Here is a 16,195-nt window from a genome sequence, read left to right on the forward strand (position 1 = left end):
CTCAACATAGGTTCTCTCTCTCTCTCTCTCTCTCTCTCTCTCTCACACACACACACACACAGAGAGAGAGAGAGAGAGAGAGAGAGAGAGAGAGAGAGAGAGAGAGAGAGAGAGAGAGATCACTCAGCACAAAGTAAAATAGAACTATTACCTGAGTGTGAATTTCCTCATTGATGGACCTCTTAGTCTCTTGCTTTTTTTTCACAGCCAAGAGATCTACCAAAGGGCGGATGGTCATTCCCTGTGGAGACATAAGCCTGGTTGAATTCAGCACGCCTTAAATACGGACTCTAAACTGTGTTTGGTTGGATTAATTTAGCCTTTATACTCCACTTTACTCCCCCTTACCCCACTAGTTCCCTCCCCCTTTTCTTACTGCTCTCGGGTTCGTCAGGAAAAGACAGCTGCCATATAGGAGTGATGGGGGTCTACCGCTCAAGTAATTTCCCTTTTCCAAAGGTGAATTAGGGAATCAACAGGACAGTACCCAAGGGAAAGTCCCAAAGGGACACCAGGACCCTGGTCAGATCCAAAAGCCTTTGTGGACACACCATCTTAGTGGTGGTTGTGCAACAGCAGAAATAATCCTGCATGCAACTGAATGGTTAATTCTGTTAGTGTTGATATAAAGTAATTGGGGGGTGTTGCTTAGCAACCAGGCTGAGTGGCATATATATATATATGTATATATATATATATATATATATATATATATACACTGCCCTATACCCACGGGTCTCAGGGCGGTTCACAGAATAAAATCAGAATATAAAAACACTGAAATAGCACTCCAATGGGCTATGGAGCTCTGAGGAAGGCTTTCTCACTGTGTATTTGGTCAAATGTCTCCCTGCTATGTGCAAGGTACTGAAGTAGGAAAGAGAAAAGCTCTCTGTTCCTTTCTCCTCAAATTATATCCTCTTTTTGTTCAGTTTCGTCCATAAAGTGTTACCAGGATTTCTTTTCTGTCTGAACTCACATATATTACTTAAGTGATTTTGCTACCAAATAGGTCCCCCACCCTGTAGAAGATAGGTGGCAGTATTAGCCCAAATCTGATGCTCCCCTCATAAAAAAAAACAAAAAATAAAAATAAAAAACATGATAGGGTTGTGGTTTTTTTACTGCAGGGAAAATTTGTTGTTGTTTGTTTTTTTAAATGGGGGACTATTAAAAATGGTATCACTCTCCTTAAGTACAGCCTGGTCTACCACCTCCTTTTGTTGCATGACCACATCCTGTATCCTTGCTGCCATGATGCCCCCAGGCCTGGGAAACAGAGGGGCTTCTACAGGCCTACCTGCACAAACACTGTGAAGAAGATGACCGTAATGATGGCGGTGAGGAACATGTCTCTCATTGGGAAATGGTCGTATTTGAGGAGGTAACCCAGGGAGAAGGCAATGGCACCTCGTAGGCCACCGTAGGCAATGATGAACTGATCCTTTGGGGTCAACTTCACAATGCGGAATTTGTTAATGAACCATGTCAGCCCCAGGACACCTGAGGAAATGATCAAAAGGAATGGTAACAGTAAGTGAAAAGTAAAGTTCAGGGTCCGTATATTTTCGCCACAGATGGGAAGGCAAAGAATTCTGCCACTTAGCTAAAAAGTATGCCAAATTTGTATAATTTGGGTGGTATTCGACACTAGTCCTACTTGGTGCACGCTACCAAATTTGGATGAGGAAGTCACCAAACACACACAGATGTGGCTCCAAGGAGGTTTGAAACGGTGTCTTTAAAAGCAGAGAGAAAGAGAGAGGCTCAGCCAATGCATTTGGACATCACAATGGACCACTTTTTTTGAGACAGGGATGAACCTAGCCTCCTCCTGGGCTCACGCAACCCCCCCCCCCTTTCACTTTCTGCAAGGAAAAGTTTGAAAGATTTCGCTTCTGGTTTTTTGTTTTGTTTTTAATTAGCCACCGCCTGTGATGTCTTCTGAACCTGGCAAACCGTTGTTAATTATGGTTTTCTTGAAGCAAGCAAAACTTCACAAAAGCACAAGTTCAGGGTTCAGGTGCTAATGCTAAGCTGCGGCCGACTGAAATCAACAGGTGGAGAATGTGAGGATTTGGGGAAGACTAGGCTCGTTCCCCTCTTGATAAATGATGGTTTCTCATTGATGTCCAAAACGCAGCCATAATGTGCAAATGTGGAATACACGAAGCTCTCGACACAAGAAAAGCATTCAGATGCCTTGGACTTGTTTGGGGGGATCCTTTTCCTGTTGAGTCTGCTGCTCTGGCCCTTTTCAGGCCTTACTCACCTGAGATTCGAGGCCTGCTTTCAGCAGCACAAGCAGTGGGCAAAGGCCACCCCTGCACCTCCCACCACTCTTGCAACTTTTCCTCCCACAGCCTCACCTAAAACCCTAGCGATCAAGCAGAAAAGCAGGGTGCAGATGACGAAGGTCCAGTTCCAGTGATGCCTCCCGGCCACAGTGGACACACCGAGGAAAATGAAGATGAGGGTTTCGCTGACGCTGCTCCACATCTTCAGGAAGTACTTGATGGTGGTGTGGGACTTGTGGGAGATGTTGGCCTCCACGTAAGGGCGCATAACCACTCCGGCAGCAATGAGCCTGCAAGGGAGGAAGAAGTATGCTATGGAAAGCCACAGAGCAGGCAGGATTCGTTCATTTCTTCTCAAGAATCAGGGAGGCCTTGTTGCCTTTACAGACTCTATACCAGGGGTTGTCAACCTGGTCCCTACCACCCACTAGTGGGCATTTCAGGATTCTAGGTGGGTGATAAGAGGGTTCTACGGCACAGGCTGAATCCTCCTTCCATCAAGCACAAGGAAATTTTACCATCAAGAAAAATGCATTAGTGGGTGGTAGGTATAAAAAGGTTGACTACCCCTACTCTATACAGTCCAATATCGACTGGGCCTAAGAGATTAAGGAATGGGCCAGAACTCTGTAGTAGATCATGTGGTTTGTTTGCACAGAAGTCCCAGATTCCAAAATGACATACCCATTTTAGGGGCAGGAGAGACCTTTACATAAGTGTCAGAAAAGACAATTGGGGGACTAGATCCCAGCGTAAAGACAGCTTATAGTGGAAGGAGTGCAGCTCAGTGGGTGCAGCATCTGCTTTGCATGCAAAGGTTCAATCCCTGGCATCTCCCATTCAAAATCCCTGAAAGCTGCTGCCAGTCAGTGTGAGCTGAGTGGAGCAACAGTCAGACTTCATTCCCTGCCCAAAGAAACAGGGATGCCTCATGTACACCAATACATCACTTGGGCTCCAGCGGCACTTAAAGCAGCATCACGCCAGTTGTAAAAAGTTATGGCTTCCCCCAAAGAATGAAGGGAAGTATAGTTTGTTATAAGGGTGTTGAGAGGGAGGGCTGAAGGTTGGGGAAGGCTGCAATAAAGCAACAGGGCCATGTATTCAAGTCTTGACAGCTGAAAATGGGGGTTGGGGGGCTCCTCTAACTTCCTCTGCAGTGCTCCCATGGCCTTCTGCCCAGATTGGATTCACATAATGTAGAGTTGGAAGAGACACTTCCGGTAATGCAGGAATCTTTTGCCCAACATGGGACTCGAACCCACGATCCTGAAATTAAGAGCCTCGTGCTCTACCAACTGAGCTATCTCTATTGCTTCTCCTTTGCCTGCTGGTTTCAAACTATGCAAGTGGGGGCCACTGTTCCTTTTCTGGCTGATGCAATCCAGCCCGACGATGACTCACTTGTTGAGCTTGGTGGGGAGCTGTTGCTATGTCAGCCTCTAAGAAAACAGGGTTACAAAACAGGAAGAGACCGTGTATTTTGCTGGACCAATTGGGAGAGGTTTCATACAGTGCAGGCTTCATACATGGAGACAATGTCTGTGTAGAAAAAAACTTGTATACTGGTGTTTGTGCCTGCGCACGCATGCAAAAGGTAGATCAGGTGGAGAGCTGGGTAATCTGAAGCACATCTGCAAGGGTTTCTCACCCCCAACAATAAAACAATAGCAAGTAAACTTGCACCAAGTTGAATAAAATATGGGGGCCCCACCCACTGCTGAAGTGTTGCCAGAAGAACTTGTACACTGGGGGGGGGGGGCGGCTCGCTGGGCCATAATGGTAGGCCCAGCCTGAACTCTTCCCCCTCCTATCCCCACTCAGATGCCAAAAGGTGGGGGGGGGGGCTTGTGGGGCACTGGGTCCAGGACAAGGGTGCTGGAGGGGAGGGGAAGAGGGAGGGTGCCCTGGGAGAGATGAGAGATTGGGCACCCAATCTGTGCTCTCATGCAGCAGAAAAGGAGACTGGGGCGGCTCAGCATGGCCCATTTGGGGAGACCCAAAGGGGTCTAGGCCCCTTAGAGCTGGCGCCTATAGTTGCAGGTCTTTGTACAGCTCTGCTAACTAACTTGAGTTTCAGAAGTCCCGATCCACAGTGACTTATATGTAGGTCTTCACATACATATGCATGCTATCCCAGTGGCTGCATTCACATGTAACATTAAGCACGTGGTTTGTTTTTGAGCTAGCGGCTGCTGTTTCATTCTGGATTTTATAACTTGGTTGAATTTCTCTTTCTGTCCACCACATTGTTATAATGCACCAAAGGCCTGCATATAAGGATTGTATCCATTGTTAGCCTGAAATTAACAAACACAATCAAGTTAGGTCACAAGGGATACACCCCTTTTGAAAGTCCTGAGTCTCCGTACGCCAAATGTCCCGGGTTCAAACCCAACCACTCCCACCCCAAAGGTCTGCCTCCATCTAAGGGCGCTTCCTACATTCCAACCCAAATGTGGCATCCAAGCCCCCACCCACCGCCATACTTACGCCATGATGCCCGAGAGGTGGAAAAGTTCTGCGGACAGGTAAGCCATGTAGCTGTAAAGGAAGACGAAGAGGGGCTCGATGACACGGATATGAGAAGTGAAGCGGGAGGTGAAGGCTCCGATGATGCCATAGACAACCCCGACAAAGACGCCCCCCAGAGACACCACAAAGAAGCTGAGGAAACCCAGGATGATATTGGTAAAGGTGACTTTGTCGAACGTAGCAAACTCTTCAAAAAGGTGGTAGAGAACCTGGAACGACAAAAGTGGGAGGGAGGGATAAGCAATGCAAGCTCACGGGAGCACTGATCAGAGGTTGGCCACAGGTGTGCCAACATGAGAGAGACGAGAAATTAGTATCCCACAAGGCGAGTGGGGAGGTTTCAAGAAATGGATCAAAAGGGAGCATTAAAAATAAACAAGAGCTCACCCTGCTTGACACAAACCTTGTTCCTAATTGCTGCCTTAAGAGTTATCAAGGCTAATGCAGACAACTAAGCAGCCCTCCTCTGCTTGAACACAAGAACCCTGAGATCAGTAGTTGGAAAAGAGCTGCCATCTTGCTCTGCTTTCAGCAGTGAGTTGGTTAATATGCAGTTAGTAGGAATCCATGTCCCTTTCTCTCTCTCTGACCTCTATACCAGGAAAGGGGAACCTTTGGCTCCACAGATGATGCAGAACTCCCATAGGACACAGCAAGCGCACTCAACAGCCAGATGTAATGAGAGTTAGAGCTAAGAACATCTGGAGGGCCAAAAATTCCTCACCACTGCCCTACACCTTCAGTGTTAGGCTTTTTAAAAAAAAAAAAAAATCTGCATGCAATGAGCCTGGTTTCCTAAACCATTGTTCAGGAACAGATTAATGAATATTGGGCTCACATGTCTCCCCTCTTCACATATGTTGGTTTCAGGGCTCTGATCCTTATCCTTTGTTATGTCCACATCTGTTTACTATTTAGGATCTTCAGCTAGACTGAGATTATGGGTAAACTGACATTAAACCACAGTTCCTTGTTTCAGACGTAACAGGGAACTGTGGCTTAATGAGAATAGGATTCAAGTGTCAAAGCCAGTCTGCAACAGAAATTGAAAAGATTGGAAGTGTGCAGGCTCATTCTTGGCTTAATGACCAACCCTTTGAAGGAAACGATGATACTTAATTTCTAAGAGGGGCTGTTTTGACTTGTAAATGATTCATTCAAAAAACCTGAATATTTCTTTCTAACTTAAGAGTCAGCAGCAACAATACTGATGGATGCTGATGATAACAGTAAATATATCTAAACACACACTAGTCTGCGCCAATCTAGTGTTCTCTCTCTCTCTAAAAACAGTTGGCCAGGAGCAAGAGTGATATCCTAACTTTTTGACATTTTAATTTTTAGCTCCTGTTTTAATATTTATCTATTCCTTGCTGAAGCACATTCAGTGCAGTCTCCATTGTCAAATGCTTTTTCGAAGTGGGAAGTGAACTCCAAAGCCTGTTCCATCAGTGTCAAAATACCAAAACTCCATTGTACAATTTTCTTGGAATTTCAACCCTGACCAGCACAAAGCCTTTTTCAAAAACTGCCTATTAACCCTGTCCTTCTTCACCCTCCCTTACTGTTACAGAGCTCTAGAAGAGTTACAAAAGACCATCATTAGAGAAACAACACCACTTTCCTTTGTTGAGACGCCCAAGATGAGCATGAGCTACTACATAGGTCTCAAAGACCTCATTCGCACATTGTGGCAAAGTATAAACCATGGTTTACTGTGCACAAGCAAACTGCAACCATCTTGTTCCGCTCCATTCCCCCCAACATACATTAGGAGGAAACAAAACCACAAGCCCTACTTTAGCATTACATCTGAACTAGGACATCTGAACTAGGGGTCATGGTTTGATTTGTTCCCCAAAAGACACATGCTTTGTTTTTGGCTCACTGATCGGGGTTGTTGAGAGCAAAACAATCCAGGTTCCCTGGCTTGGATGCAGGGCTAAGCTAGGAACTGTCAGTGTCAGCAGGGAGGAACAAAAAAGCCAAGTTCATTGAGTTCACAATAGTAAACACACAGTAAACTATGGTTTACTGTGATGCGTGAACTGGGTTGTGTAAAACGGATGGGATATCTGTGGCACTTCAGACATTTGTGGACTCCAACCCCCAGCATCCCTAACCACTGGCCATGGCAGCTGGGGCTGATGGGAGTTTGAGTCAGTCCTACAACATCTGGAAGGCCGCAGGTTCCACATTCCTGCTGTATAAACTTGGCTAGAACTCTCCTGCTGCTTTAACGTTGCTCCTCTTGCTCTCAATTTCCATTACATATGGTGTTTTTTTTATAGCTTCTCCCTTCCCAAGATTCTACTGCTTATTCAGGGATGGCATTAAAAAAAAACCAACCTACTAGTCTGGAGGGGAGGCTTATTGAAGCCAATTTCTAGATTCGGCTCCCATGGGCAAATGAGCTTTGCCCTACCAGGATGGAAGGGAAAATCCCACCCTTCTTAGGTCAGATTCAGAACAAAGTTCACCAGTGAACTCAACCAAAGGAGATGGGGTGAAGGGATGTGTGGGTCCCTGGAGAGCCAGTGCCAGTCAATGTATAAGGCAGCTTCCTATGTTCCTAGGAGAAGCAAACAAAAAGGACAAGCCCTCGTAGCATGGCACTCCCTGCCTTGGCCCATTAAGGCAATGGCCTGAAGGTCGCTTAGTGTCCAACGTCTTTCTTGGAGCGATCTCTCCGGTTTGGAACATTGCATCCTCTTTCTTGCCATGATTTGTGTTCTGGAAAGGTATATGCAAAGGGGGAAACAAGATCACAAACTCTAGTGTTACAGACAATGGAGGAAAAAACCTTCCTCTATCCACTTTCTTCATGCCACGCACAAATTTATAAATTTCTATCATTTCACTTCTTACTTGCCTTTTCTCTAAACTAAAAAGTCCCAAACGCTGCAACCTTTCCCCTTTATCATTTTGGTTGCCCTTTCCTGAACCTTTCCCAACTCTACGACATCCTTTCTTTAAGGTGAGATGAACAGAACGGCTCACTGTATCCCATGAAGTGAGGCATTCAAAGTGCTGGTGTTGACCTTTAAAGCCCTTTATGACTTAGGATCAGGATTCCTGAAGGACCATCTGTCTCTATGGGTAGTAAGACCTTAAGCAGAGGACCATCTTAGGGATGCCTCACCATCTGAGGCAAGGCGAGAGGCTAACAGCGCTGCGCTCCAGAGAAGGGACACAGCTCACATGCACAAGGTTGGCTCTGTTTGCAAACCACAGTCTGCCAGCATTAGGTCTGCTCCAGGCCAAGTGAGGATTCAATGATCTAAGCCTTATGAATTACTGTGTGTGCTACTAGTAGCAAAAAAATAAAAAAAAACAAACCCCAGAGGACAATAATAGTGAACAGGATTGAGAACACTGCAAACGGAGATCTGTTTACACTATTGGGCATATATTGACATCAGGCAGCCAGGCGCCTTCACTATACCCTTTTTGGCGCCAGCTAAAACATTTTTGTTTAGGCAAGCCTGTACAGAGATGTAGAATGCCGGCGTGTGTTTTAAACTGGGTTTTAGCTTATTGTTGATGCTAATTATTTTTGAAAGCTTTGGAAAAGTTGCTTTTAACTTTTTAAAAAACAAACAAACTGATAATCTTATGATTTGATTCTTTTCAGGGGGGATTTGATTTAAATCAAATCAATTTAAATCACGATTTAAATCACCAGTCAGCAAGACTTGATTTAAATCTTTTTTTTTTACAGAAAGACTCATTCTTGCTGGTATAATCTTAATATTTACAACCAGATGAAGGTTTCATTTTTGGATTACTAATTTTTCAGAGTAGTTTTTGCAGTTATATCAAAAATTACTGATTTGGTTATACTATTAGAAATACAAAGACAAGTAATTATGAAATTATTGTTTATATTTGGACAACTTTTCTGCTGTGCTTTCTTGGAAGGAGAAAAAAAAATCATTTCCTTAATAACAATTTAAACAATTTATTCAACTAAAACAATAACATTATTGCATATGTACCCATGTTTGTTAACTGATGTGGTTAAACAATTTTTAAAAAAACAAACAAACCTTAGACTGAGTTTTAGCACACATGAAAAATTTTAAACAAATCCTTATTTCCTGATGAATAGCCTTTGGACTGCAATGTAACTCAAATAGAAAACTATCTTCAGAAAGATTTTTTCCTCCAAAAGCATTTTATTTTAAAAATCTGATTTAAATAAAAAAAATTATTTAAAATTTTAAAAATCCGATTTAAATTTAAAAAATCCATTAAAAAAAAGCATTGATTTTTATCCACCCTGATTCTTTTTGCAAACTGTTTTGAGGTTTAATTGCAATCAAGCGGTCCATAAATCTTGTGAAACAGATAAATATAATAAGTAGCATGGAACACGCGAGCAATGAAGCAGTAGGATTGAACCCTCCTATTCCCTGCGGTGCAATGAGAGCAGGGGAGGAGATGCAGCATCTCCTTCCCCCAACCCCCCCCCCCCACTTGAACATTAGCCCCACCCTAGAATTGATTTGAGGTTGAATTTGGATTGAGTGTTTCTGGTTTGCATTGTGCGTGCTGTGCACAGCCTTAGAAACTAACAAATTACATTATCCATTTAGAGATGTCACAATTCTGTTGTTTCTTAGAATTCCTGAGCAACACCGGGTACTTTCTGCTAGTCTACTATATATTCTGGAAAGTGGTTTGCCTGTTCACTGTTCACCTCTAAAGCAATGCTATTTTTCTAGGAAAAAGAGGTCCCGGAGCTCACCGTGAACTTCTCCCTTCTTCTCTTAGAATGGGAATGGTGCCCCACCTGAGAGGTGCCAGAGTTGGGGGGGGGGGGGGAGCCCTGCTCTTAAGATATCATAACCAAACTTTTCGTGACAGTTCCAGAGATCAAGGAGGCCGTTTTAAATCAAGATGGTGAGCTGAATAAAACTGCACTGGTTTTAATCACTGATTTAAAAACTGTCACCGATTTTCTGATTTCTTTGAATTCCTATGTAAAGCTTGGTAAGAGACTGAGTTACAGTATGCTTAAGCACTGCACATTCAACCTGATTTATAACAATGCATAGCAACACAAGACTTTCCTGCCTCCACCGTCCCACTGCCTTCTACGGCACTCTTCTGTAAGGCCGCTCTCAAGGTCTCTACTAAATAGCACAGGGTGTGTGGGGGCGGAGGAGCGGGGGGGGGGGAGTGTGGAGCCCCCTGCCCCTTCTATGTGCAGAAATGCCTTCCTCTCGGGCAAGGAGGACTCTTGGGCAAGGTGTCCTACCCATTAGGAGGGGGAGTGGAAGAACCCCCTAGGTAGCTTCACAGCATTTTGGACCTGGAAACCTGCTGCCAAAAACCTAACAGCCACAGGTTCAAACTGTCAAAGGGCAAAGGAGTTCACTAGCTGCAATGAATCAGAACCACGCCAGAGAAACCCCTTCTGGAAAAGGCAACGGGCACCACCCTCTTGCATCACTACGAAGTAACAATACACATCTTGGGCAGCAGAGGCCTCAACGCAGGTGAGTCACCCATCCATGCCCTTTCGCCACATTGGTAGTCATGTAGTCATAAGTCAGCTTTCCGATGCCCTCCTTCCCCCTGCACTTTCAAGTGCTTTCTGGTGGGTGAGGTGAAAATCCTCATCTGCCTTAGCAACAGAAGGCATGGCAAGGTGATGCCCATTGACAATTTAAGCACGCACAGATCCCACCAGGTGTCCGAGCCTGAATGTTTGTAGCTGGAGAGAGACAAATAGACTTCAGTCCCAACTTGGCTCTCCTCCGTCCCTGGCAGATCACACGTTTGGCAGGCAATAAGGTGAGGTGTCCCCCAAAGGTTCTCCCCCACCGCCGCAAAGAGCAGGGAGCATCAAATGTGCCACAGGAACCTAGGACATTGCCTTACAGCAAGTCAGACCACTGGGCCTTCAAGCTTAATAACATTTACACTGACTGGCAATGGCACCCAAGGGCTTCAGCCAGAGAGCCTCTTCTGCCCTACCTGGAGATGCCAGGGATTGAGCCTGGGAACTTTTGCATGCAAGATAACTGCCCTAGCACTGGAACACAGGCAACTGCCTTATACAGAGTCAGACTGTTGCTCCAGCTAGCTTATTAATGTCTACGCTGACTGGCAGCAGCTCTCCAGGGTTTCAGAGTTGGGGGGGGGGGAATCCTGACGGGAGAATCTAGGGATTGAACCTGGGACCTTCTGCCTGCAAGGCAGATGCTCCCTCACTGAGCTACAGCCCTTCCCCTTCTCTACAGGCAGAAGGGTATCTTGCAACCAGACTTTGCTACAGCAAAGGCACAACTGCTTCTCCAATCTCAGCCATTTGCTGACAGCAATTCCTCACTGGCAAAGTGGAAATTATGCCCTGGCTGATCATCCAGTTTACATCCAGGTCATTCTCAAGAGACTTTGCCTTACAGAATACGGCAGAGGTAGAGCCCAGGGGTCGGAGGCAGCCCTCCAAGCCACACTATCTGGCTCTCAGGACTGTCCCCCATGCTACAACTCCTCCCCAGATACTCCGCTTCTCCAGACCAGGCCCCTCACCACCCCTGCTTTGCAACCTTTGAGTGTTTTTCAGCAAACTGGACTGCGTGCTTCCTCTGATGATGCCTTTCACTTGCCTGGATGGAGGACAGAGAAGGATGGGTGATTGTGTGTAAAAACCAACCTAATATCCAAAGATAGCATGTACATCACATCCTTCCTGCAAAATTCCACGGCATATACGTGATCAGTTTTGGGAGACAAAGGCGGACTGTGTACCTTGACCCAGCATGCCAAGGGTGGTATGCAAAGTACTCGTTCCTTTTGCACAAGTATTTATGCTTGTGCAATGCAACGTCCTACACACACATCCCCAAATCTGTTCCGGAGGGTTGGGAGAACCCCTAGAATAGATTTAGGGGGTGCACAAGGGGAGAAAAGAAGGGAAAGTTCCACCGCAGAAGTAGAAGTCCTTGAGCCGATGGAACAAGTCATGTAGCACTACTCTGGATACAACCCTACGTTACCATTCTTGTGCCAACCCGTTTGTGTGGCGCTTGACAGATAGTGCCCTAGGGATCAGATCTGCTTCCTATCCTTCCACCTTAAACAGAGCCCCAAATCCAAAACCTGAGACAGTTGGCACATGTTCCAACTAAACGGTCCATTTCACTTACCACAGTGACCGCATCATTCAACAAAGACTCGCCGAACACCAAAATGTGCAGCAGCTCGTTGATGTGGATCTCCTCAAACACAGCCAGCACGGCAACAGGGTCCACTGCCGAGATGATGCTGCCAAAAAGCAGGCAGGCCAGGAGTTCGGTGTCCTGCAAACCGGTGCCGTTGATCTGGCACACGGCGTACATCAGCGAGCCCACAAAGAAGGCGTTCCACAACGTCCCCAGCACGGCGAAGATCAAGATCGTGCCCAGGTTCTCTGTGAACTGGCGTAAGGGGAGGAAGTAGCCGGCATCCAAGATGATGGGCGGGAGCAGGAAGAGGAAAAAGACGTCCGACTCTAGGATTGGAGGGGTCTCTCCCACAGCTTTGATGAGCCCCCCGACCAGCAGTCCTACAACAATCAGTAAGCAGCTCTCTGGAACTATGCTCGAAATGGTTGGAATCACGTGGAACCCTGGAAGGGGAGAGAGAAGCAAGGCGGTAAAGGTCAGTTCCTCTTCAGCTGCATCGTAGTGCCCTCCAGAACTTCTTCCACCCACAGTTACGCAAAAAGCCTTTGTCCATCTGGTGCCCTCTATGAATTTTGGACTACGAATCACTTCAGCCACAGCAAGTACAGCCGTCCTGATAGGAGTTGTAGTCCAAAACTCCTGGAGGGCATCAGGTTGGCAAAGGCCGAATAAAGAGAATGGGACAGAGCCGTGGGAGGGCAAAAGGAACCCAAATGAAAGACAAAATTTCAAGTCAACCTGAATTTGCTGTGGGAGAAGTTGAATTCTATTACCCATATGTATTACACAAACCGGATATATTTGCATAAATCCCTCTTTCAACCTTAGGCTGTAATCCTATATGTGCCCAGGAGTAAGCCGCATTAAAATGAGTGGGAATTAGTACTGAGTAGACAGGTATAGGGTTTCACTCCGGGAATAAATTAATATGTAATTTCTCTCTCTCTCTCTCTCTCTCTCTCTCTCTCTGACACACACACACACACACACACACACACACACACACCCTTACACATACAACAGCTTCCCAGAGTCCAAAAAACCAAGACAGGAGTTTATTTGAGCAAAAGAGTCACTTAACTCAGTCACAGGATGATCCCCTGTCCTTTAATGCTAACGCTCCATGCCACAATTAATTTGCTGGCCTTTATTTTTGCATTTTTGTGGTGTTGTTTTAATTATTCTATATTATAACAATGCAGTGAAACCCATTTTTATGTTTTGTAAACCACGTCAGAAGTATGCAAACTTAAATTCAGCACACTTAAAAATAATTGCAATACAGACATCATATTGAAACATTCATATTCATGTATTTTATTTCCTCACAAACAGATAGGAACCAAGCAGGTGAGCACCAGATAACATACAGTGCAATAAAACACCGGAATACATACACAACATCTCTTCAAGTAATTAAGTTATACAACAAGCGACACTGTATTCTGCACCTTGACAGCAACTGGCTATAATACCTAATGCTCTCCAAAAGCCTGAGCAAAGAGAGACGTCTTTAATCAGTGCTGAAAAACCAGTAATGGTGGTGCTCAATGTAACTTATAGCAGAAATAATGACCAAATGCCACTATGGAGAGAGCCCTATCCTGCACCAGTAAAGGTAAAGGTAAAGGGACCCCTGACCATCAGGTCCAGTCACGGACGACTCGGGGGTTGTGCCGCTCATCTCGCTCTATAACCTGAGGGAGCCGCCGTTTGTCCGCAGACAGCTTCCAGGTCATGTGCCAGCATGACTAAGCTGTTTCTGGGGAACCTGAGCAGCGCACGGAAACGCCGTTTACCTTCCCGCCGGAGCGGTACCTATTTATCTACTTGCACTTTGACGTGCTTTCGAACTGCTAGGTGGGCAGGAGATGGGACCGAGCAACGGGAGCTCACCCCGTTGCGGGGATTCGAACTGCCGACCTTCTGATCGGCAAGCCCTAGGCTCAGTGTTTTAGAGCACAGCGCCACCCGCGTCCCTGCACCAGTACCCCATCTACTATTGCCTCCACTGGGGAGGGGGCAAAAGCAAGAATGAAATGCCTTGAATCCTGAACAGGAAGTACTCCGCGCTGCAACGATATGTTGCAAATCCCCTTGTAGCTAGAGACCTTCAAACCATGCTGCCTTCCTCCCAGAGCGTTTGCTAATTCCTCTAAATGCAGCCCTGCTGTTTAGAGGTGGGGGTGGGGGGGTGGGAAGACAACTGGTAAGCACAGCGTGTTCTGTCCTCCGACTCCCTGGCAAAGGGACCTATTTTCATGAGAGGCAGCCATTCTCGATCAACACCTCCGTTGCTTTGTTCTTCCATGCTGAATTGCTGGGCAAGTCCGACCATCTGGCTCAGGGCGCAACCTGCTGAGCTGCAAAATACATCCCTGTGACACAAGGGGTGGGGAGCATGCAAGAGGGTATAACAGAGGCCAGCCTGGGATACTCCGTGCCTTCATTCAAATACCCACCCACCCATGAGCACAAAAGGGCCAACAGCAGGTTTGTGACCTGGAGGCATGAGATGTGTACACAGGGAAGAGGAAAGGAGTAAAGTTCCTGTTCTGGAGGTGAGGACTCTGAACCTGAAGGGCATGCAGGACAGCAGAACTGGCACCTGTTGCGGGGGCACTCTGGCCCTGAATTTCCTGCATTAAGCAGAGGGTTGATCTGGATCAGGAGTGGCGCTCTGGATGCTGCTGAACTCCAACTCCCAACAGGCCCAGCAAGCATGCTCAATGGCCAAGAAGGATGGGAGATGTAGTACAGCCACATCTGGAGGGCTAAAGGTTCCACACTCCTGGTCTATGTGGCCTCCAAAATCCTTCCAACTCTGCAATTATCTGAGTTTGCTCTCTGGCTGTCTGGCTTTAGCACTTAAGTTAATGCAGACATGTTGGCACTGAGAACACAGACCCACCCTCTCCATTCCACTATCTGCCTTTATTTTTAAATGAAAGTTGGGCTGATAAGGGATAGGTATTGTGTGGAGTGCTGCCTTAAGACCTGGGGCGGATGATGTGTGGGGTGGACATTATCCTCCTCCTCAGGCTCCATATTAAATTTCTGGTGTGGGTGTGGAATTCCATTCACTCATGTATCACTAGAAAACCCAGAATGCAGACTGCTTGGTTGGCATAATTTAAAACAGCTTCCAGAATTTGGATTGTCTGGGTGCGGGACTGCAATTGTTTTTAGCAAGGGAGTACAGCTTGCTGAGCAAGCCCAGCTGGTGAAAGGCAATCCTTTTGCACACTGCAGAGAAACACCAGGCAGCCTTCCTGGAATGGCAAGCGCCTAGCCCCAGCTCAGAACACACTGCTCAGAACCAACAGCTCTGCACCTGGCTCCTTCGTGATCACACCCTGGTTTCCCCCTCGCCCCACCCACCCCTGTCTCATACGCAACAGACCAGAATTTAGCAGCCACCCAAGGACAGAACGATGAGTCAGCAGTTTGCTGCCAGTGCCAGATGAAAAACACACCAATAGTGGCGTGAAGAGAGAAAAATTTGGACACCAGCACCACTATTTCCCTCTTCCTCTCCTCTGCGCACGAAGTAGAGAGGCCTTCATGGTACTGCCTGCAGAGTATCAGCTAAAATCCACAAACTGAATGCCAAGCAGACACCGTGCCCCCTGGTGCTGCCTGGCATTCAAACCAGTCTGAAGGCAGGCATCATTAGTGATGGCAGAGACAACAAAGCTGTACAGAGATTTTTGATGGCTGCTCTGTTCTAAAGCAAAGGTATCCCTCTAGATGCCATTATCCTCTAGCTCCCATCAGTCCTCCCTTTTAGAAAGCAGCCTGTTTAATGGTGTGCATAATACAATCATTGGAGGGGTGTGTGTGCAAATCTTTTGATAAAATGATTTTTAAAAAATCACCTATCACTAATAAAATGTTAAAGTTGAATGAGAGATTTCTAAAACAGAGAAGCAAAACCTAACAGCATCTCCTAGAGCTACTGAGTTTATTTGAAGAGCCAGATAAAGACCTGAAGAACTGAGAACCGATCTCCCGTCTTCTTCTAGCTGGCTCAAACTACGACTGGGAAATCTTGGAAGGACTTCAAATTCTCTCATCTTGATTATTGGTACTAGCGGGTCTGAAGAGTAGCTCTATTTGAGAAGCTTATGTACAAGATGATCAGCAGGTCAAAGAAAATGCAAGCTATTTGTTGGGCGTAGGTAC

The 16,195-nt window shown here is 46.2% G+C and overlaps 1 protein-coding gene across 2 annotated transcripts in view; it reads right to left on the reverse strand.

The window, feature by feature from the left end:
* Window positions 1-16,195, reverse strand: part of SLC9A1 (solute carrier family 9 member A1) — a 67,251-nt gene that overhangs the window by 11,746 nt on the left and 39,310 nt on the right. For both annotated transcript variants that reach the window (XM_033157864.1, XM_033157863.1), the window contains exons 2-6: window positions 11,993-12,453; window positions 4,791-5,041; window positions 2,370-2,587; window positions 1,301-1,503; window positions 152-241 (exon numbers count right to left, since the gene is read on the reverse strand). In XM_033157864.1, coding sequence (XP_033013755.1) covers window positions 152-241; window positions 1,301-1,503; window positions 2,370-2,587; window positions 4,791-5,041; window positions 11,993-12,453 — 1,223 coding nt within the window. The remainder of the gene's footprint in view (window positions 1-151; window positions 242-1,300; window positions 1,504-2,369; window positions 2,588-4,790; window positions 5,042-11,992; window positions 12,454-16,195) is intronic.

Source organism: Lacerta agilis, chromosome 8 (assembly GCF_009819535.1).
Source record: "Lacerta agilis isolate rLacAgi1 chromosome 8, rLacAgi1.pri, whole genome shotgun sequence".
NCBI classification, from domain to species: Eukaryota; Metazoa; Chordata; class Lepidosauria; order Squamata; family Lacertidae; genus Lacerta; species Lacerta agilis.